The sequence below is a fragment of the Talpa europaea genome (genome assembly GCF_964194135.1).
Source record: "Talpa europaea genome assembly, chromosome: 7".
Taxonomy (NCBI): Eukaryota; Metazoa; Chordata; class Mammalia; order Eulipotyphla; family Talpidae; genus Talpa; species Talpa europaea.
In genome coordinates, this window is record NC_140074.1 from 116,791,053 (window position 1) to 116,814,457 (window position 23,405).

Genomic DNA, 23,405 nt, shown 5'->3' on the forward strand with positions numbered 1-23,405 from the left:
AGGTTATCCTCAGCCCCTCCACCCCTTCCCCATCTCACTCTTATTTATAAGTGATGGCTGCAGAGCCAGAGCTGTCTGGGATATATTCAAGTGAATGGGGAAGGGAGCCTTTCTCTTCAATGTCCTTTTCTGCATCTCTCTCCTCTCCTTTGCCCTTCCTTACCTGTCCTTTCTTCTCCCTGGGCCTCAGGAGGAAGTTTTGTTGATTTAGAATGTAGCAGTAGTTGTTTCCTAAGAAGGCGATGGGCCACAAGAAAGAGAGAACCTAGTTGAGCCCTTAGCAACTCCCCTAATTTTTCTGCGAAGCCCCAGCTCCCCACTCCCAGCCTGACTGCTCCCTCTCTGCATCAGTCCCAAAGTCAACCAGGGACACCCCTGCACAGAGACACCTGCATACATAAAACCTGGAGTCCACAGTAATAATAGGGGAGAGACTCACAGCCAACACTTCAATGAAGTGACACTTCAAATGCGGATAACTGTGCCCCAAATCTGGCAGAACAGCCCAGACCATCAGGCAAGCCCAGGTTTTAGTCCTGACACAAATACATCCCAAGATGTCTAGAGACACATTCCTAAATGAGGTGCTGCAGTCCCGAGGAGGGCTCAGTATCATCATACCATCCTCAGAGAATCCTCATCTGTACCCCAGCAGGGGCCCAAAGACGGAAGGGGTACACTCAGCCCCCAAGTTGGTGGGCTAGAAAGAGCAAGGAAAGGCAGCAGTGGTCTCATGAAATTATTCTACACACACACACTTTGTTGCAGGAAATGTTTAATTCTGCATGTTGTTTTCCTCTCCTTCCAACAAAAGGAGGTCAAATTGTGGGTCGTAAGCTTTGACAAGGTCGTCCTCGGTCCATCTGTGCCCAGCTTGACAGAGACTGTAGCTTCTCTTGCTCTGCCTGGGCCCTGCATTCTTCCGCAGCCCCCCAGCTCTTAATTTTACTCTGTTCGGCCAAACCCACCTTGCACCAGCGAGTCAAGTCACCCCTTGTAGAAAAACCCCTCCCCCCCCATCCCCTACTAGCTCAACCCCACCAGCGGCTGGAAAGCCAGGTCAGGAGAGTCCAATTGAGAATTTATTGTGAATCGATACCTAGCTCCCTTCCTGGGTAAGTTGTTGAGGACAGGGAGGAGCAGAGGCTCCAGTGCTCAGAGCTGGGCGCAGTCTCCTTACCCTACCCAACTCCAGACCCAGGCAGAGAGGCCCCACTCTCAGCCACTGCCCTCCCCAGGGCAAAGCGAGACCAGCGCCAAGCTGTGCCTCCCACGACTCAGGCCTGGACAGTGATCTGCGGGGCGGCTGTGCGCAAGCTTCTGGGGAACAGTCCCGCGTGCAAAGGAAGAGGCGAATTGCACCTCAATCATGTGACTGAAGTTCACCCTCTGCTTCCCTTCTCCCCGCTGACCCCCTTCCAATCCCCTTCAGTTCCATGGACTCTTGCTCCTGCTTCTCCTGACCCTGCAAGGGGGCATCCCAGTAGAACTTTCTTGCTTTGTTGGTGGCTGTTGTGAAATTGTGCTGTGTTTTGTGATTTCTTTGGGGGTGATTATCTCGCCTGTTTCAGTTGTGGCTTATATGGGTGGGTTGTGGGTGGGAGGGGGAGGGACCGGGGTCTAGAGTTGATTGTTTGTTTTGGAAGAAAAAAAACAAGAAAAAGAACAAAAAATATATATCAATCTAGAAAATAAATTTCTCCTTGTGTCTTCTTCTGTGTTGGTTCTCCTCACCTGGCCAGAGGTACAGAGCCTAGGTCCACGAGGGCAGCGTGGAAAGAAGAGAGACTCCTGTGCCCAAGAGGTTTCCTGAGCTCTTGCAGGGCAGCCTGGTGGAGGGGGGAGGGGGAGCTGGGCAGTGGGTTGAGACTCCAGATCCCAAGACCGTGGCTTAAACCCAGCCAGTCTTCCCTCTGGGCAAGGTGGACTTGGAGGGGAAGGAAAGGAAAGGAAAGATGAGCAGGTTAGAGAGGGGCTGGACCTGCAGGGAGCACTGAGCTCTTCCTCCAAACAAAGTTGCACTGGAGACCTCCCCACCAACTCCAGAGCCAGAGGGGCAGGACGCTTCTGGGGTGGCCCTCTCATCCCTGAGCACCTCGCTTTGGCTTGGCCAGCTTACAATAAATATGTCAGCAAGAAAGGCAGTGACCCCTCCTGCTCTTCCCTGCAGCAGGGTGAGTGTCTGCTCAGAGACCTGGGGAAGGTCATTGCTCTCCTTTCTTCCACTCAAAAGGAGTAACCCCCTTAGGGTTCTCAGTCCCTACCTGGAGTTGGAAACTCGGATTTGAGCCCCAGGGAAGCAGCTTTGCTGTGAGGCTGATTGAATTTGGCAGGGCTGGAGGCCTGGAGGGGGGCGGCTCTGAGTGTGGAACAGAGACATCTCAGGAGGAAAAAACAAAAACAAAACAAAAAACAAAAGCAAAACCAATCCTTTCCCCATCTGACCCCAGAACTAAATCCAGTTTCCAGAGGCACCTCTCTACTCGTGGCGTCCCCACCCGAGCCTCTTCGGAGACGGCGGTTCTCGGCGTCGGCGGGGCCTTCTTTCTCGTCGGGCGTTGGGATTCGCCTGTGCCGGGCAGCGCCGGAGCACCGGCCTCCCGCCCGCGCCTCCCACCCGGCCCTCGCGGCGCCCGGCAGCCCGCGGAGACCCCAAGGGGTGGAGTAGAGGTGGGGACAAAGCTTGACCCGAGAGAAAGGAGCCTGGCAGCGAAAAGGCCCAGCCTACCCCTCTCCAGCGAACGCCGGCTTGCACTAATCGCAGGGGGAGCAGGAGGCAGAAGAACGCGCAGCTCCTGGGTATGGCAGGGCCCGGGACCCGCATCCTCCGAGGAGGGTCCATGGGGGTACAGAATGGATCTGGCCTGAGAGCTCGTGTAGACCAGACGCCCTCCCCAGCCCGGTCTCCCTGCAGCCAGCCGCCTCCAGGAGGGAGCCCAGAAGGCCAGATTCCGCCAGGAACCGCACCGAGCGAGGCTGGCACCGGCAGGCGCGCGGCGGGCCGGGGCGAGGTCGCCGGGACAAGCCTCGGGCGGGCGGCGTCTGGGTGCGGAGCCCGGGGTGGCTTCTTTAAAGACAAACAAAGGCGAAGATGCGGAGGCTCGGAAGCCGGAGATGGGGAAATCTGTTGTCATAAAAGAGAGAGCGATTCAGAGAGGGAGACCGCGAGAGTGCGAGACGGAGAAGCCAGGAGAGGAATTCAATGCCGTGTGCGCAGCCATAAAAGAATATGACCGCTATAAAAGTTTATAGCGTATAAATTTCTGAAGGTTAAGAAACTAAACAGCAGCAAAGCAAACAGTGAGGGGAAACTTTCCGGAGCTGGAGAGCCGCAGCTGGGCCTGGACTCCGGGCACCGCGGGGCCAATGGGTGGGCCGGACTCCGGGGCCCCCACCCTCACCCACCTCCTGGACTGGGGACCTGGGGTTTCCTGGGCCCCCAGGGGGCAAAGAGGGCAGAAGAGGGACGGGAGGAGGAAAGACAACACTTTGTTGTCACATATGCTTCAGAGAACGCGATTCGGACGCTTGTCTTTGTTCCTCACACCCCCCTCCAGAACCGGGCGTCATACACGAGGAGCCCCCTGCACACACGCGCGCGCGCACACACACACACACTCACACACACACACACAGGTCCGGCGGGGCCAGACGTCTGGGCGCGGGCAGCCTCTTGATCCTTTTTACAGTCCCATCCCACCCTCTCATCCTCGCCACCCCCCCCAAAAAAAAAGCCCGATTGTTTCTCTTCAGAATTTGAGACAATCGTGTTGGGTTTGAAAAGTGCTCAGCCCCCCCCTCTACGGACCATAAAGGCGCTTTGCTCGGTCGGTCTCCGCCAGAAATTAGAGGCTGAGATGGGGGGAGACCCGTGTAAGTAGGAGAGAAAAAAAGCTTGTGACTTATTTTTCCTCTTCACCCCCTCGCCCTGTGGTTTTTGCAGCTTATCTGCACAATTTCATGAACGATTTCCCCATGTCCGATGTCTTTTTCCCTCGCTCTCCTTTTTTTCTGCTAATAAGGAAAGTTTCGCCCCCTGGTCGCCTGGCGGCTGCTCCTGCAGGACGCGGCGGGGCGGGCGCGCGCCGATTCTCGGGGCGGCCGGTAGATGGCAGCCGTGCTCCACGCGAGAATCCCCGGCGCGGCGGCTGGAGCGCGGCCGGCTGCGGGTCTCACCTTAGGCGGCCCGGAATCCACGGCCTGAGCGCTACCAAAAGTCATGAATAATGTGAGCGTAATAAAAATTTAGGCTTCGTTATGGCCTTTCTCTCCACCTTATAGATTTCAGATATACTAGAGTGGGCCCCCTCCCCTCAAATGGAAAATTTTCTGAATCTCCCCAGGAGGGCTCAAGGCTTCTCACCCAGTTTCTGTGTTTGGTGAGGGCAACAAATGCACGAAAACGGGAAATAAGAATAAGAATAGGAATAATAGAGCCAAATAAGAGGGGAGGTTTGGTTGGGGGGCATGAGTTTTTCCGGGGAGGGGAAAGAGAGGGAAGTCTGTGGATCGGGGTGAGCAGGTCAGGTGAGTCGGGCGAGCGGGCGGGAGAAGGTCGCATGGAGGCGAAGCTGCCCCGAACCTGCCGGACCGGCAGGAGAGGGAGCCGGGTGAGCCAGCCGGGGTGGGTTGGGCATAATTTGGGGGAAGTGGAACTGTGGCTTTTGTGGGAATTCGGAGGTACCCCAAGGCAGCGGGGTGACTCCGCACAGACCGAGGCTCCAGAGCCTTTGTACGCGTCTGGGGCTGGGCTGGGCGCGCGCCGGGCGTCCGGGTGCCGGGCCGGGGCTCTCCAGAACGGCAAGGTGCGGAGAGGCGCGGTTTTCGTCGGGGGGTTCTGCACGCCCTAGGTTGGGTGGCCCCCCAAATTAAAAAGCACGTTTCCTGGGTGCAAGTGGGAGCCGGCAGGCAACAGGAAGCGGGCGCGCGGTGGTCTCTGCCTCCAGTGGCTTCCAGGTGAGAGCTGCAGCGCCCTGCGCCTCGGCCGGGTCCCACGATGGGGCGGGGGACACAGATTCTTTCGTAATTTAGCAGCTGGAGGTCAGGGCATTTTTCGTTCTAAGACCCGCGTGTTCTCTGCCCGCGGTCCCTTGGATTTCAAATTTCCACTCTCCTCCCGGCCCAGCCCGATCGGGGTCCCTATCCCCACAAACCTGCATGACAAATAGATTTCCCCCCTCCTTAAAATTAGCCCCACTGCAGCCTCTCCTCTCTTCCTCCAGGACCGGGTGCAAAGAAGCAAGCGGAGTTTCTCCTCAACTTGAGTTTCTCTAATAAATCTGCCCTCCGTTGGGTGTTTATAAATTATCTCCCCGCTCTTTCTTGTTTTTTCTTATAATAGAAACATTTTCCTTCCATCAAGAATTTCTGGCGCGGTGTAGGGATGATTTAGAACAAGCCATTGAATTTCTACCTCACCGGTGAGTCCTCAAATCATGACCATAAAATCCCCCGCACTTGATAAAAATGTTCGCTCCGCAACAACTTAACTCTGCCGGCGGCGGCCTCACCGCCCCCTCAGCCTGGCGCTGAGAATCCAGGACCCTGCTCCGTTCTTCCCTTTTCTTCTTTCTCTCTCTCCCTCTGTCAGCCCCTCTCCCATTCTCCGGATTCACTTTTGAAGGACCAAGTGACCCCACTGGTAACTTCCCTTTTGATGGTTTAATTTTTTACAATGGCCGGGGGAGTGAAATCAGCCAAAAGTGCCCCTCCAGAGCAGACCACTGTCCCCTGAATAATCAATGGATTGACCATATTTGTTAAACCTGCCCCCCCACCTTTGTTGCTAGAAATATTTTTCTCTTTCTCTTCCTTCTTTACTTTCCTTGGCCAATGATTTGCTTCAGGAGGCCCTGGGTTCTGATGGTCACACTGAGGCCTTCTAAAGCCTGCCCACTGTGGTTGCTGGGGTGGAGAGCCCGGGGAGAGGCAGGGGTGGAAGACAGCAGCTCCAGCACCTCTCCCTGCACCCTGTGTTTCAGGCCCCAGGCCCTCGGGTCTGGAAGGAGAGCCAGGTTTAAGTGGAGGCTCCCCAAAGGGAGAGAAGATGGGTGACTCAGTGGCCTTGCTGCATCCAAATCCCCCCCCACCCCAAGGTCAGTTTAGGAGGTGACAAAGGACAATGAAGACTAAAAGATGCCCACCCCCATCCCCCACAAACACACTTTGCAGCCACTGCCAAGGGCAAAGGAAGGCACAGGACAAAGAGCACCAAGGCCAGCCACCAAGGTGCCCAGAGGCAGCCTCCGCTCCTCTTCCCTCCCTCTGATGTGCTGATGGGTTGGGCGGCACCCTCTCACCTAAGGGTGGTTCAGAAGGTGGGGGGGATTGTTTTGGGAAGGTTGGGGGCCAGTTGGGTTTGGCCACTGAATCCCAAGGCCTGGGTGCAGGAGTGAGGTAGCTCACTGGGTGTTAATGATGGTGGCATCAGAACCTCTCCCCTCATGCAAAGTTGGCCCCCCAAAGCCACAGACTGGGCCCCAGTGCCTAGTGGAGACCCCTTCCTCACAGCAGCCCCCAGGCCCACTGAGGTCTGCAGAGCTGCAACTCGGCGGTTGCAAGTAACTTTGCTGTGTGCTTCATCACTGCCCATTAACCAGAAGTTTCTCCTGCCCTCCTGGTTTCCCCTCATACCCTCCTGGACCCTGAAGAAAATCCTTGCTTGTTTGCTTAATATGTGAAAGTTGGTGAGGGGCCTGGGTGGGGCAGGGAGACAGTGGTGTAGGGGCTCCAGAGAGAGGTGGGGGCAGGTGCTTGCTACAGCTGAAGGAGAAAATCTCAGAAAAAAATCACCGTTTGCGCCGAAAAAACCCATAATCGTTCTCATTTCAGCTTCGTCACCCCCACCGTGCTGCAGTCGGGCGGCGGGGGCGATCGAAGCTGCAGTTTTATAGCTGTAGAGGAAAGAACTCGTAAAATGCTAACAGCTTTTATGCGCTGCGGCATAAACAACAACAGACTCCGGCTTTATTGCATTTTATAGTTTGTTAAAGAGTTTACAGCCGTTTTTTTGGGGGCCGGTTACCCAGCCAATTCCCTCCACACGATAGTTAAACCTTTATCAATAATAAGGAAATTGATCATTAAAGCTTTAAATATGACTACCTCGTTTGTTTGAAAATATGTTTAGGAGAGCAAGCTGTATGATTTGATAACTTGTATTAAAATACCAATTACATTTATAGGACCTTTTAAAACTCGGCGCAATTAAACCGTGTTCTTTTACATTTTTCCGAAGCGACCCTGACATTTAAAAAGACTCCAACTGCCTCGTTAAAATCGCGAAATTAACAGCGTGCCTACGCCTGGCGCGTTGTGTATGTGTGTGTGCGTGTTCTTTTCCGTGACTCCCCCACATCCGTCTTTGGGGGTGGTCTGCGAAGGTATTTGATTTGTTGGGAGGCGAGAGATATCTCATTAATGTAGGTAGTTAAACAGATTTAATCCGTATTCATTCTCTCTCACACCCCCTTCCCTCTCCCCCCCCCTCTCTCCCTGGGTGTTTTTTTTTTTTTTTCCTTCCCCTCCTTTTTTTTTTTTTTTTTTCCCACTCTCTCCTCACTCCCTGGCGCTCGCTCGCTCGCTCGCTCTCTCTCTCGCTCGCTCTCGCTCGCTCTCACCCTCGCTCTGCGTTCTGTCCGGGAGGAGTACGGAGAAGCCAATAGGATGCGGGGTCTCTAATGGATGCAAATGATCATGAAAAGACAGTGCAAAATATGAAACAACTCATTTGCAGGGAAGTAAATCACCGAAAACTGTTTATGAACTGGCATCCCTTCTTCGAAATGTAAAGCGAGGACCTCTTTAAGTGGCGGTATATTTTTGTTTGGGGGGTGGGGGGTGGGGGGCAGGGCGCGCGCGCCGCGGCTGCCATGCAGGCGTAGACTTTTGGAGGCTTCGCTGTCCCTTCCTATTCCTGGAAATCACAAAAAGTGTGGTGGCTTCGAGAGCTTCTTCGCCTTTTCTTTCTTTTCTTCACCCCCCCCCCTCCTCCCTTGCCCGCTCCTTTCCTGGCGAGGGTGACTAGGAGCCGGCGAATCCGCGTTTTTTTCTCTCTCTCCCTCCCTCTCCCCCTCCCCACCCCCTCCCCAACAGCCCCCAACTACAGCCGCCGACGCCGCCGCCGCCTCAAAATTCAATAAAATGAGCTCTTATTTCGTCAACTCACTGTTCTCCAAATACAAAACCGGGGAGTCCCTGCGCCCCAATTATTATGACTGCGGCTTCGCCCAGGACCTGGGCGGCCGACCCACCGTGGTGTACGGTCCCAGCAGCGGCGGCAGCTTCCAGCACCCGTCGCAAATCCAGGAGTTCTACCACGGGCCGTCGTCGCTGTCCACGGCGCCCTACCAGCAGAACCCGTGCGCCGTGGCGTGCCACGGGGACCCGGGCAACTTCTACGGCTACGACCCGCTGCAGCGGCAGAGCCTGTTCGGCGCGCAGGACCCAGACCTGGTGCAGTACGCCGACTGCAAGCTCGCGGCCGCCAGCGGCCTGGGCGAGGAGGCCGAGGGCTCCGAGCAAAGCCCGTCGCCCACGCAGCTGTTCCCCTGGATGCGCCCGCAAGGTGAGCTCGCGCCGGGCCGGGCCGCGCGGGCGGGAGGGAGCGCCGAGGGCCCAGGGCCGGGCGGGGGCCGGGCAGGCCGGGCTCGCGCCCTGCAGCTCCTGCAAGACGTGCCGGCTGCGTCCAGATCGCCTCTTCCTTCCTGCTTCCTTCCTGCTTCCTCCTTCCTTCCTCCTGCCTTCCTCCTTCCTCGCTTCTTCTTTCTTTTTTTCACCCTTTCTTGTTTATTTCCCTTGGAGGGGGGTCGCTAAGCGACATTTCCTGAACCCATAAACCCCTCACCCTGCCTTATTTTTCTTCTCCCCCTCCCTTTTACTGTTTTATGGGGGGTAATGGAGAGCGGGTGGTGGGAGTGGGGGCGCTCAACTTTTGCACTTCTCAATTGCTTTATAGTTTAATTGCCCTGGAGAAACTTTTCTTCTGGGGCAGAGGCTCTGGGGGGTTTTGCAAGGTGGGTCCATTCGTCCCCATCCAGCTTTTTTGTATTCTTGCTGCTTCCCCTTCTCCACATCCTTCCTCCTAAAGTTTATGGCACTTTTAATAGATGTGAAGCACCCCCCGGCCAACTCTCCAGGGCTGGTCACCAGGGGAGGGGGCTTCCCCTTTCTGACTCCCTTAGAGTCTGTGGTATCCGATCCCCCCCCTCACGTCTCCCCCCACACCGAGGCCTGCCAGCGGCCCCCTCCCGCGCGGGGCAGAAGTTCCCCTGCCCTCATCACCCCGGTGTCCCCGGCCGGCTCACGAATCTTGCTCCCTTCTCCATCTCCGCCCCTCCCCCACGCTCCCCTCCCCTCTGTCTGGCCCTTTCCACCCTTCCCAGCAGCCGCCGGACGCAGGCGAGGCCGACAGACCTACAGCCGCTACCAGACCCTGGAGCTGGAGAAAGAGTTCCTATTTAATCCCTATCTGACTCGCAAGCGGCGGATCGAGGTATCGCATGCCCTGGGACTGACAGAGAGACAGGTCAAAATCTGGTTCCAGAACCGGAGGATGAAGTGGAAAAAAGAGAACAACAAAGACAAGTTCCCCAGCAGCAAATGCGAGCAGGAGGAGCTGGAGAAGCAGAAGCTGGAACGCGCCCCGGAGGCGGCGGACGAGGCGGACGCGCAGAAAGGCGACAAGAAGTAGGCTCCAGCTGGGACTGCCAGGGCCGCGGCCGCCCGCGCCCGCCGGGCCCGCACCGGCCGCCGCCGCCCGCCCCCGCCCGCCCGCGCCCGCCCGCCCGCCCGCCCGCCCGGGAGAGCCCCGGCCCCGCGAGCGGGGCTCGAGCCGGGCCTCCCGCCGCCGCGTCCCCCGCCGCGCCGGTCCCGCTAGTGGTAGTATCTCGTAATAGCTGCTGTGTGTGAGCTACCGTGGGTCTCGTCCCTTCTCGGGGGGCTGGGGGGGAAAGCATCGGGAGCGAGGACTCCTTCGCCCCGCGAGGGTGAGCGGCCGCGGCCCGGCTGAGCCCCGCCCCCCACTCCCACCCCGTGTAAAAAGCCTCCTTGTGCAATGGTCTCTTTCCTTTGAACGTGCTTCTTTGTAATGACCGAGGTACCGATTTCTGCTAAGTTCTCCCAACAACATGAAACTGCCTATTCACGCCGTAATTCTTTCTGTCTCCCGGTCTCTCTCTCTCTCTCTCTCTCTCTCTCTCTCTCTCTCTCTCTCTCTGTCCTCATTTCCCCCTCCCAACCCCTCTCTCCCCGCTGCACCCCCTCCCCAGCTCGCTGGCTTTCTCTCTTGCTTCTCTCTTCCTCCCAACCCCCCCCCCCCTTTGGTTTGACAATTTCGTCTTAAGTGTTTCTCAAAAGAGGTTACTTTAGTTAGCATGCGCGCTGTGGGCAATTGTTAAAAGTGTTCTTAGGTTTACTGTGAAGAGAATGTATCCTGTATCCGTGAATTGCTTTATTGGGGGGAGGGAGGGCTAATTATATATTTTGTTGTTCCTCTATACTTTGTTCTGTTGTCTGCGCCTGAAAAGGGCGGAAGAGTTACAATAAAGTTTACAAGCGAGAACCCGAGACGGGCCTGGTCCGCGCTCCTCATTTGCTCCCGGGGCCTCGCAGAGCTGGGGGGAGCCGGTCCCTGGGCTCCTGCGCCCTCCAGGCCAGGCCGCGGGGAGGAGGGGCGGGGGCTGGAGGCAGGTGGTGCGAGTCCCGGGGCCCAGGGGCGCAGGGGGTGAGGGAGGCGGCCGCGCGTGATTGGAGGAGACGGGGACGAGGGAGGGGAGCGGGGAGCAGCCCCCTCCCCTCGCGCTGGGAGCCGGCCGGCCCCCGAGACCCCGGCTGGCAGGCCACGCTGGAGAGGGGCGCCCGGGCGGGTGGCTGGTTCCCCGCGACCTCCCCCTTTGTCTCCGCGCGCCGCTCGCGGGTGGGAGGAGCTGGCGTGGGGGCGGGTGAGGGGAGCGCGCGGGGCTGCTGAACCGGCTGATATTTTTCTTTTTCCCGGACTCCGGTGGGCGCGGGGCGGGGCGGGCGCTGGGGGAGAGGGGAAGTGCGCGTCCCTGCCGCTGCTCTCGGGCCTGGCCACCTCCACACAGCGCCGAGGTCGCGGCTCGCCGCCTTCCTTCCTTCCGTCGCCCCCTCTGCAGCTCGGGCGGCCGGGCTCGGCCGAGGCATCCGCCTCCCGGAACAGGAGAGCAGAACACCCTGGCCACCCTTCCTTTCCCTTCCCACCCACCCCGCTGCCTTCCTTTTTTTTATTTTCAAACCTCTTTTCAAAGACACCCAAAGCTGCAGCCTGCAGAGCCCCCCGTGGGCTGGATCCCGCGCCTCCAGGAGAGCCCCGAAGCCTCGCGCCACCCCTCCCCGTGTGCCCGGGGCGCTGCAGACACGGCCGCGAGCCCAGGGTCACCCAGTTCCTCACCTTGGGAGAACCACGCCAAGTCCCCCCAAGGCCTAGCCAGAAGGCTCGGGTCCGGGCTCATACAGCCCCGGCCTGCCCGCACCCACCCACCCACCCGCGAACAAGCCCTGCATTGGCTCCTTGCTGGGGAGCGGGCTGGGCCGGAGAGTGGGGGGCGACAATACGGTTCGCTCAGAGATTATTTATTTTCTCTTCTGCTCAATCTTTTCCTCCCCGAACCTCGCCTGCAAGCTGCCTCTCGCCCACGGGGGTCGACAGCGACCCTTGCGCCCCCGGCCCCAATCCACAGAGCTTGGCTTTCCCATTCATTATTGATCATATTTTATAAATCCAACGCCACACAATTTTTTCCACATTACCGGGAGCCGTGGGGAGGCTGCCCGGTCATTGGCCGAGGGGCCGTCACGTGGGAGGGGGTCACGTGGTCTGCAGAGGAAAAAGGGGGTCCTTTTTGGTGTAAATCTGGACTCTAATTCTGTAATATATCAAGGAATCTCGTAAAACCGACACTAAAACGTCCCTGCCTACAAATCATCCGGCCAAATTATGAGTTCATTGTATTATGCGAATGCTTTATTTTCTAAATATCCAGCCGCAAGTTCGGTGTTCGCTACCGGAGCCTTCCCCGAACAAACTTCTTGCGCGTTTGCTTCCAACCCCCAGCGCCCGGGCTATGGAGCTGGCTCCGGGGCTTCCTTCGCCGCCTCGATGCAGGGCTTGTACCCCGGCGGGGGGGGCATGGCGGGCCAGAGTGCGGCCGGCGTCTACGCGGCCGGCTACGGACTCGAGCCGAGTTCCTTCAACATGCACTGCGCGCCCTTTGAGCAGAACCTCTCCGGGGTGTGTCCCGGCGACTCCGCCAAGGCGGCGGGCGCCAAGGAGCAGAGGGACTCGGACCTGGCGGCCGAGAGTAACTTCCGGATCTACCCCTGGATGCGAAGCTCAGGTAATGCCGCGCACCGGGCCGTCCGGGGCCGCCGCGGCCGGCCACGCTCCCCAGGAGGCGCCCCCTCCCTGGCCAAGTGTCCCTTTCCGCGTCCAGAGTGCTGCCGGCAGGAGGTCGGCCCTGGGGACGCGGCACCCCCTCGGCCCCCCTCCATTTCTGCTTGTGCTCTCAGACTTGCTCTGCTTCCCTGGCGGAGCTCTCGCTGCCGACGCCTAGGCGCTCCGAGCCCCCAGTCCACCCCCAGCCCTTCCTCCCGGCCTTTTAGCTTTAAATATTTATCAGCCGCGCCGGCACGGACTGGAGATGAGGCCGTTTGTCTTGCGGAGGAAGGCTGGGGTTTGCAGAGAATAGCCATTAGGGTCTTTCCCCTCCCTTCTCCGCCGGGGATCTTAGCTCTGGGTGTGTCCCCCAGCCCTTGCTTGGAGAAGGTCTAGGGGAGGGGGCCTGCAGCGCGGAGTAACTCTCCCCTCCCCCTTCCTTCCAGCCAACCCTGCTCCCCTATTATTCCCTTCTGGACAATTAGAGGTGGGCTCTAGAGGCCCTGGTGGAGGAGGGGGTACCAGGGAAGATGAAAATCCAGCAAGGGACACAGAGCCAGAGGCAGGTGGAGAGAGGGGGGGCTAAGGCCAAGAAAGATGGGGCTCCTGACCCCCGCCCCCAGGGCAGAGGCCTCTTGGGAGGTACAACTGCCTTCTTCAGGCAACCTTCCTAAGAGGGCACCTTCCTGGGAGTACTGGTCCATAAGTTTACAGGTATCATTCCAGAAAGGCGAATGTCCTCTTGGGAGAGGGACTAAAACTCTCTGTAGCCCAATCAAGAGTTAGAGAGTATAGGCCACTGGGCCAGCTGCTGCAGGAGCCCTGAGACCTGGGACTCCAGTGGGATCTTCTGCCAAGCCTGCCCAGTCAGCCTCCTTAATGCTGCCCTGGACTCAAGGGCCAACCCCAAACCTAGAAGGTGCAAGACTTGTGGACAGAGGCTCCGGACCCCGCTCTGGTTGGGGCCCAGCACTTACACCATCCGTATTGGTGGTTACAGTTCCCATTGCCTGCTCCATAATTCAACTGCCTTTCCAGTTGATTTATCAAAGCCCAAATTTTTCTACTCATAAACATTTCAACTTGGCTTTCATCTGGCTTGAAATTAGGGCCCCAGCCCTCCTCCCTCCTGTCTTCTTCCCAGCAGTACTGGCACCAGCACCTCCTCCTGCACAATCCTCCCCCAAGCCTCTGGGCCTCATCTGGGGAGCTCTCTTCTGCCACCCAGTCCCACAGCTCAAACACATCACATTCCACCCCTGAGCAGGCTGCTGTCATCCTCTCCCCCTGTGCCTCCGCAGAGGCCCAGTGATTGCTGAGTGTCACTCCGCGGGCTGGGCAGGTGGGCAGACAGGCCAGTCTGACCCTGTGTGAACCTCTCACTCGCTGGAAAACAGTCATCAGAGGGCAGCTGCTCACTGGTGTACTCAACTCCAAGGAAACCTGCAAATTCTCACCTCATCCTCCTTCTGCAATTGGCTCCTGGGGGGCTCCTTGTGGGGGGCTGTTGGGTACTGGACCTGTAAAGCTCCTTTGTCTCCTTTTCTTTTTTTTTGAGGTGGGGGCGGGCGGGAAATGCCCTCAGGCCAGGCTTGGAGTCCCACTCCAGAGTCCTGTGCACAGTGTCCATTGTCCTCCCACCCCAGACCATCAGAGTCAGCCTCTGTGAGGGGAATCTTGGGGTGTCTGATTCCTCCCAAGAGTCAGGGAAGATTATTCCTGCTTCATCCCTGGAAGTGGGGGGCGGGGAGAGGGGCTTCAAGGGTCAGCAGGTTAGAGCTTAGGTTTAGAAGTCCCAGACCCAAAGGTTTCCTGGAGACAAGATGGAAGCGGTTGCCTCAGAAGGCCCGGGACCTGTCTGCGCACTGATGGAAGAGGGCAGGCCTAGGCACGGGGCAGAAAAAGTAAGAGTTTTGTTTAGTGGGAAAATGGGTTCTTCCCAACCACCCATCCCAGCACTACACAGGGTCTAAGGAGGGAGGCAGGCACGCTGGCGTTTTTCCGCACGCACTGATTTTTCTCCTCTAAATACTTTGCTCAGGAACGGACCGCAAGCGAGGCCGCCAGACCTACACCCGCTACCAGACGCTGGAGCTGGAGAAGGAGTTCCACTACAACCGCTACCTGACCCGGCGGCGGCGCATCGAGATCGCGCACGCGCTCTGCCTCACCGAGAGACAAATCAAGATCTGGTTCCAGAACCGGCGCATGAAGTGGAAAAAAGAAAACAAGACCACGGGCGCGGGAGCCACCGGCCAGGACAAGGCCGAAGCCGAGGAGGACGAGGAAGAGTGAGAGACAGAAAGGGCGGAGGGAGAGAGACAAAAGAGGGAGAGAAGAAGAAACCCAGTTCTGGGAACTGAACCAGGAAACTCAGATTAAAGGGAGGGGGGGATATTTAATGGAAAGCAGTTAACTTTTTTTAAGCAGAAAGGTGAACTTTTGGTTTCTTGACACTGAAAAAAACAATAAAATAAAATACTACCTAGAGCAAAGTCCGTCGGGTTTGTTTTTGTACAATATGGGAAGGACATCATCTACCTGTGCTGTAGCTTTCTGGAATCTGCTTCCCTTTTCTATGTTGCTATTGTAAGGTCTTTGTAAAATCTTGCTGTTTTGTAAGCCTCCTTTGATGCCCTGTCTTGTGGTCTGTGGTTCTGGACTAACTAAGTGTGGTTCCCCACCCTGCCCAGCCCTTCCTTCCCAGTAGCAGCACTGAAGGGGCCTTAAGGAGCCCCCAGGACCCTCCCACTAGCTCCTGTCCCCTCTATGCACCTGGACTGCCCAATGATCCTGCTCCCACCAGCCCCTGAGGTCCTCTTTTCATTCTATGTGTATCTGAAGGATGAATATAAATAAAACAATAAAGCGATTAAAAATAAACACTTGCCCTATTTTCTGTGTCTAAGGCTTGAAGGGGATCGGGGTTAGTCATGCATCACGGAACCCTTTGCTCCAAATTCTGGCCCATTATTATTATTATTTTTTTCTGTGCTAGGGTCTGCTGTTTTTCCCTGGTGCCTCTTGCTCTGGGGGGCTGCAAACTAATGAACCCCAAGATCACACATATTCCCTTTACATGCCCTTACACACATAGACATACACAAATGCACACAACCCTACACATTTACAGACTGACAGTATACAAATATACACACCGTCACAGCAGTTACCAATAAACACACATATTCACAAATAAACACACAGGCATTCACACATCTCCTCCCCACATCCAGAACACTGGCATTTGCGTTCACACACACTCACAAGTAAACACACATTCACACTCACTCACAGACACATTTATACATACCAATGTACATTCACACATTGCCTTGTAAACACACAGACTCACATTTGCCCCCAGTGCATACATCCATGAGCCTCCATGCTCAGTCAACACACATTCACAAAACAAAACAAAACAAAACAAAACAAAACAAAATCCCCACAGTTCCACAAATTCTTCTTCATCTAGGCCTTCAAACCAGGCTGCTGCCTTTCGGGCGGAGCTGCCGCTGGGGAACAAACACAGAGCAGACATCTAAAAAGCCAGGTTAGGCCGCAGGAAGGAAGAATGCAAGGAAAGGGAAAGCGACCACCCAAATCCACTGCCGATGCCTGTGGTGCTGGGCAGGGGCCAGCGGCGCGCAGAGGCCGCCGGGGCCGCCATAGAGAGGCCTCCAGCGAGGGCGCGCCTGGCCTTCCGCTCACTTGACAAATATTTTCCTCCAGAGCTATTCGGTTATTTAATTTTAATTTATTTTACTTTCATTTATTTTAGTTCACCTGATTCTAACTTAATACAGAGAGCCAAGAAAAAGTTTAATATTTGGGGAGAGAGAGGCGCCCCACGAGCGAGAGTCCGAGCGGCGAGTTTACCGGGTTAGGGCGGCCGCGCCCGGCGGCTCGGGGCTGCCCGCGAGCGAGTCTCCGCTGGCTCCCTCCGCGCCTTTCCGCCGGCTCTTCGCACTGCGGGGAAACTGGAATCTTCTCCCCAGTCCCGAGAAAGAGAGAAAAAAGAAAAACATTGTTGGGGAGGTTATTTCGTTTCATACATTTGGGTTCCAGGGGCTGAATTCAAAATACGGGGGTTTTTCAGGAGACCTGGGAAATACGGGGCGGATTTTGTTGCTTGTTTTTGCTCCAAAACACCCCCGATTGAATGACCAAAACGAAGGGGGTGACATCTAACTGCTGAGCTGATTTTTAGTAATTATTCGATCATGAACTCCGGATTATTTAAAACGTAAAAAAAAAAAGAGAGAGAGAGAGAGAGAGAGAGAGAAAGAGAGGGCTCCAGACAGGAAGGGAGAAGCGGGCTGGAATGAAATGTGATTTAGAAAAATTTGTTTAATTCGAATTTGTAACTAAAAGCCCCCTAAACCTCTAGTTTTCCCCAGTCAATGACCGCAGAAACCCCTGGAGATCGGCCGCGGAGCTGCTATAGGGACCCCGGACTTAGCCGCATGTGAGCGGGGGAGACCGGGATCCCGCTGGACTCTCCAATTTCTGGGGAGCAGAGGCGAGAATCCGGTTGCTAGACTGTCCGACACAGCCTGCATCCGGGACACCTTTCCTCCTTGGGCAAAAGCTAGGTTCTAGGGGATCTGGGCCCCCCACACCTGCAATGCTACAAGCTTCACAGGTGGGAGTTCCATCATCTACAGGGCTAGGGGTGCAGGGGCATTCGGAGGGGGCGAGGGGGGCACTGAAGCTTTCATTTTGCCCTGATGCTATTGGCAAATGTGGACATCAGCTACTGCTTCTGACTCACCCCAAAATTGCTTTAGAACAGCCCCAGTGTGGAGAATTTGGGGTGAGTTTTTACTAGAAGAAGGGCGAGCTCCTTTGAGAATCCAGGAGGTTCCAAAAAGAACCTCATACCCAGCTGAACCCTTGTGGCTCCTCCGCCTCATTCCCTGCACCCTAAATCTGATCTCTTCTCAGGTTAGGATTTCCCCAAAAAGAGAGAAGGAGAAGAAAAGAAGATGGCGACTGAGAAAAGGGTTGCTGGTGGAGCAGCCATGAAGAAATGCAATAAATTCCTTGTTGTTTTATGAAAATTTACAACTTTGTGATAGAAGTTTATGAGTGGTTGAATCCAGCGATTGGCCGGCGCCGGTCATGTGGCCGGGCGATCGTGAACATGAACTTTTTATCATTTCCCTGGTGGTTATAATGCAGCATTCTTTTGGACACCACACCTAGGTCGGAGCACTGTCGTCCTTCAGGGCTCCAGCCTCTTGATATTTTTATACTTCAGTATCAGCTCGATAAAGCAAAAGAGAGAGAGGAAGATCAAGGTGGAGAGGAAAGCAGAGAGAGAGAGAGAGAGAGAGAGAGAGAGAGAGAGAGAGAGAGAGAGAGAAGGGGTGGGGATTACACAAAAGGGAAAACCAAAAATAATTTTAATTTCTAAGTTAATTTGCTTGCTGACCTGGGATTTTAGTCATCATGGAGGGTAAATGGACAATCTGCCCAGAACCGCAGGCTGATACCATTTTTCAAAGCCAGAACTTACTCCATTTTCTATGCAAATATCCGAAAAGCAAAACACCCTCTCTCCCAAGTCAGAGAAGGGGAGGCGACGGCTCTCAGGTTGGGACAATATTATCTGGAAGATGAAGAAGAACCCGAACGCTACCCCCCCTTTTCGTCCCCCACCCTCTTCCATCCGGAGGGAAAATTTCCCAAGGTCTGCAAAGGTAAGAGAGATTCTACAATTCTTTTGATTCTTTTGCATCGATTTTGTAGGGGGTGGGGCTTGGGTTTGTCTCCCTCCTCCCCCCTCCAAGAAGGGGCTGAACCCCACCTCTGGGCGCTGCAGGGAGAGGCTTCCCAGGAAATTCAGTGACCGAGAAAGGGGTGGCTGCTTCCTGGAGGGGGAGCCAGGGCCGGGAAGACAGGAGGGGGAACGGAAAGGGGCCACGGAAGCGAGCTCCACCTCGCCCCTTTAAGATGCGAGGACGAGGCTCAAGGAAGGGGCCGAGAAAGAAAGGATGGGGGTGTCTGGGCTTCAGGGTGCTCTCAGCCGCGGGTCGCCGCGGCCTCTATGGGTTTATACCCCCTCCCCCTCCAACCATCCCGCCCCGGCCCTGGCCTCCCCCATTTGCCCCGGCGCAGTTGTCTTGCCCGGGTGCGGGTGTCGGCGGCTCAAGGGCGGTTTCCCGGCGGCCCTGGCAGAGGGGCGGTGGCGCCGAGGGACGTCCTGGTCTCTGGAGGGCCTGGAATCTCCGCAGAGGCCAGCAAAGGGCGAGGAGGCGGCTAGAGAGAACAGAAAGAACAATTCACAGAGAAATGCTCATTAGCTCCCTTCGGAGACATTTCTGAAATGAAAGGGTTGTAGGTGGAGGCACCCAAACCCAGGGAGGCCCCCCAGGAAGCCTGCCTGAGAAGCCCAGGTCTCTCACCACTCCCGCAGGAGGGAGCCTCGCTCTGCAGGGAGACAATTTTGTGGTTTTAATGCGGTAGGTGACCGTGTGTTGATTTCTGTGCAATATCGATTCTATTATCTGTGTTTTATTGGTATGAGTGTGGGTTTTGGTGGAGGAGAAAATTGCCATGTGTGTGTCTGATGCAGAAATGTTTCAAACTTTCCTGGATCCAGATGTGGTGGATATGAAGAGGCTGTTTAGTGTGTGGTTGTTTTAGGCTTGTAAACAGAAACAAAAACAGAAAAATAGAAGCAAATAAAAAGAAACCCCAACTAGGGGACCTGAAGCTGTCGGGACTGGAAAGCTGCTTGGTGCTGAGCTCAGACAGCTAGTCCTGTCCCTCCCTCGGCGCCTGATTTCATTCCACAGCCAGGCCCCCTGAGGGAGGGAGAAGAATCGCTGGACAGGAGGCTGATTCTTAAAGTAGCTGGTGGGGGTGGGGGTGGGAGGGGTAGTGGAAGAGGGTGCAAGCCCTAGGTGAGGACTTAAAATAAAGTGGAGGGCTTCTGGGGAAGCTTGGAACCAATAGATAAGCGACTTTGGGTGCGGAGGGTATGGGAGATTGATTTCCTTTGCTTTGCACGAATAAGTGCTTGGTTTTCTTTTTTAAAAGACCAGATGGGGAGCGTTCAACCTTGGGTCTCTCTGGCTGCCCAGAGTCTGGTTGCTGGATCTGGGGCAAGGATGTGGGGGAATATTGGCTCTCTCAGTGCTGAGTTGGAAAGACCGGGGCGCAGCCACTTGTGGCGCTGGAGGCCCTCCCCGCGCCTCCACCCTCCCCCCCCAAGCACAGGTAGATTTTCTCCCAAGCAGGCCAGGGCTGGTGGAGGTGGGGGTTCAGGGCCATAGCGAGAGCCGTTCTCGGCCAGCACCCACGACCCGTAAGAGCCGATTCTCAAAGGAAAAATTCCCCAAACACACCCAGACGAGAGAGCTTTCTCTCCTGGAGTCTTGGAGGGGTATAAATCATTCCCTCAGACAGTTTGCTCTGACCCAAATTATGCGGTTTGCTGCCATCTACCGTCCGTTCCGAGACATGCGCCCTCGGCGCCGCCTGCCCAGGGACGCGGCCGGAACCGTGCGCGCCGCTCGCAGCCCGGCCGCTCGGGCTCGGCGGGGTTCGGGCACGTCGAGTCCAGACTGTCGCTTTCCTCTGGATCGTGGTTCCCACCCGTCTGCTTGTGGATTAGAGAACAAGAGTCACCTCTTCCTCGTGCGCCCATCCCGGCCCCAAACCCGGGGGCTGGCCGGGGGAGCGGCTTTTTCCGGGCATATTTAACCAGGACTGATACTGCATCCCGCGGGCAGGGGGCCCTGGACCGAGGGTCGGGGCACCAGAGTCTCGAGCCTCCCCACCCCCAGGCGCGCGAGTGGATCGCCCGGGCCGCCGGGGAGATCCGAGGCCAAGGCTGTGGAAGGTTTATTTGGTTTTCTTTTCGGCCAATGGAGGCGGTGAGCCCGAGGGGAGCTGGCCCCAGCAGTTCCACTCGGTTGTCAAAAGACAAACCGGGTCTGTGTTCTCCCGGGTGGCTGCTGGGTCTTGCCAGTTCCGTGGGCGGTGTGTCCGTGGTGAAGGAATTGAGCCGAATTTTCGGGAAACTGTTGGTGTCTGCAAGTGAGTGTGGGTCCCTCCCCCATTTCCTATCGTTTCAAGCGAAATCGACGTAAATATGCTTTGGGAAGAAATTGGGAGTGGAAGTGGGGATCAATAATTAAGGAGACAAACCATTGTAATTTCCGTTGCTGCTCGACCCCCTTACACACCCGCTTAACCCGACGCTTTCGCAGAAGGGGGTGGCCAAGGGGTGGGGGTAATGCGCCTCTGCTGCCTCCTTTGAATATTGGCCCCTGTCTCATGGGTTACTGATTAGCTCGGGCTTTCAAGCCTCAGGAGGAAGCTCTGGTTGCTCCTTTCAAGGTGCTGTGGCCCCGGTTTTCGGGCGGGGGCTCCAGGAAATTGCCTGTGGTGCCAGGCAGGCAGAGGTGTTATTGGGATCTGGCCCAGAGCTGGAGGAGCTGCCGAGGTTGAGACCTGGGTGGGGCTGGGGGCAAAGGCGGCGACAGCCCCCCATGCCTCTGAGCCTCTTGAGTCTGGGGGGCAGGAGCAGCCCTTTCAGTTAATGGGCAGGGAGAATGACTCTTGGCATCTAGAAAGCCCAGCCCAGGGCCACCAGTGGAAGCGCACTCAGAAAGTCTTGGGGCCCTCGGAAATTTTTTCTGTAGGCTGTCCAAAGGACAGGTAGGGAGTGAAAGGCGACCGGTACGGAGAGTTAAAACACTTCAGGGCTCTTAGGGTACTACAGACCTGGGGGTAGGGAACAGGAGGAACAAGCCCTACTGCCCACTCCACCCACCCCCCAAGATCTGAGACCATGCCGTTAATTTGCATAATGGAAATAAGGTCTTTGTAGCCCGCTTTGGACAGGCTGATTTTAAGGCTACATCCCAACTTAATAGCTCTCAAACGTTTAGGAGCAGCTACACTTCTCCCTCTGAGGGCATTTATGTTCCCCAACCCCAGATAATCAGAGTCCAGGGGAAGGATTGGGTTGACATGTTTTAATTGCCCCAGTCCAGCCAGAATTGAGAGTGGGGGAGAGGAAGGTGCTCACCGTCCAAAAAGCTGGGAGTGAGGGGAGTTTTGTAGCTGAGAAGAGATGGGAAGCCTGGACAATGTCTTAATCTTCTCTCCCCACCCCCCCTACACACAGGCAAATACCCCTCTCTGAGGTTACCGGTACAGGAGGATTTTACTCCTGAGCTGAATACAACTTAGACACATCCCTGCGAGCTGGAATGTGTGTGTTCACGGGACCAGAGACTCCCAGCAAAGAAAATTACAATTATAAATCCTGCCTGTGGGGTTTCTGTACAACCTTTCTGTTGTGTACTCAAGACTTGGTGCACATATATATCCATCTCTCTATGCACATACTTCCTCGCTGAGGCAAAGAGAGACACCCCAAACCCACAGAAGGCTGTGCCCCCTGTGTATTTACATATTCCCCCTTGGAGACAGACTGAGGTGGACAGAACTACAGACAGATTCATAGAGATCTGGCTCCAGAAACCAGGCGGCCTCTGGCCTGGCCCTGCCCGCCTGCTCTTTCTCCCAAACAAACGGATCAGACGAATAAACGCTCATAAATACCTCTGGGCTTAGATAAGAGCGATGAGGCGCTATTTCCTTTCATGCCTACTCCAGGCGCCCAGGCCCTGCCTTTGCGGCTCCATCTCACCACAGGCAACCTGCAGAGGTGAGGTTAATTTGGGGGCTTCGATTGTAAGGATAAGGGAGCTATTTTTTTGTGCATCCTTCACAGGGGAAGACTCCCTCTCTCAGCACAGCAAGACTCCACAGGAAAACCCACACCTAGTCCTGTGAGAGGGACATTCTGGCTAGGGAGAAGGCAGGGAAAGCTGAGGCCCAGCCTCAGAGACAGGGAGTAGGGATGTATACACAGGCAGTCTCCCCACCTTACTCCTTCTGCCCAAGTATTTCCCATTCCTCTCTGAAAGTGGGCCCAGGCCCTGCTAGAAGGCAGCACTTATGAGTCCATCATTAGGAGGCTCAAACCGATGTTAACCCCCCACCCCACACAGTCTGGCTAGGAAGAGGTTGGTGGACATCCAGGGGTTGCCACTTGGCCATAAAGGCACAGCCTAGAAGTTGTCCCTGTGAGTTCAGAGAGCCTTGTAGGCTGCTTTGTAACCCACTAAAGATCCACCTGTGGTCACCAGCCTCAGAGCTCTACCATTTTCTTGTATCCCGTGCCATTGCCAGTAGGCAGTGCTGGCCCACTGAAAGGAGCCCAAAGACAAGGTGAGGAGGGTCAGCCTGGCCCTGTCATCGTCTGACTTTGTCCTATACCCTGGCCCATTCCTGGCCCCAGATCCAGAAGTGGTCACTCTTGCTTCCTGGTGAAGGGTGCATGTTAGAATCTTGAAAACACATTGGGCCCAGTCTTCCAGCCAATGCTCATTCTCCTCAGATGAGAAAAAGAGAGAACGCAGGTCGGAGAAGCAGAGCCTCACACACACCTAAGCGTGTGTGGCAGGAAAGCTGCGGATACAAGCGTGAGACAAGCTCGGATACAGGCAGAAGGCTTGTGAGCATCTGGAGAGGGAATGGGGCTGGCAGTTGTAAGCTGCCTGCTGAGCCCCAGGAGAACCCAAACACCTCGCCCTGCTGATAAAACTAAACCAAAATCAAGTATTGGGATGTAACTACTTTTGAAAAGAATGACCAGGTTCTGGAGAGACCTGGAGAAGGAGCAAGAACCTCTCTCTTCTTGGGAGTCTCTGATTGACTCAAATATAGGAGGGTTTGAGGACCCCAGTTTGGAGGAGGAAGAATGTTTCCCCCTGTATTCAGACTTAGGAAACAACACCCTTGATTCCCAAGAATCTGTAGCCTACCACATTCACGTCTTTAGGGGTAGGAGGTGGGAGTAGAGTGGGGATGGCAGGCAGGACAGGGATCCGACAATCCTAGCTGAGGAGGGGATCCTCTTACCCCTCCCCATAGGGGTGCGTGGTAGAACCAGAAGGATGTCTTGGGCAGGCATAGGCAG

General features: G+C 55.9%; 2 protein-coding genes across 2 annotated transcripts; both read left to right on the plus strand.

The window, feature by feature from the left end:
• Positions 1-8,100: 8,100 nt before the first annotated feature.
• On the plus strand, positions 8,101-9,691 carry HOXB8 (homeobox B8; the record flags this gene model as incomplete). The annotated part of the gene is made up of 2 exons (XM_084237575.1): positions 8,101-8,566; positions 9,384-9,691. The coding sequence occupies exons 1-2, from the start codon at positions 8,143-8,145 to the stop codon at positions 9,689-9,691; spliced, it is 732 nt and encodes a 243-aa protein (XP_084093701.1). The 5' UTR covers positions 8,101-8,142.
• Positions 9,692-11,954: 2,263 nt separating this feature from the next.
• HOXB7 (homeobox B7) lies at positions 11,955-14,689 on the plus strand (the record flags this gene model as incomplete). The annotated part of the gene is made up of 2 exons (XM_084238528.1): positions 11,955-12,356; positions 14,436-14,689. Exons 1-2 carry the CDS (start codon positions 11,957-11,959, stop codon positions 14,687-14,689), a joined length of 654 nt encoding a protein of 217 aa, XP_084094654.1. The 5' UTR covers positions 11,955-11,956.
• Positions 14,690-23,405: the final 8,716 nt, after the last annotated feature.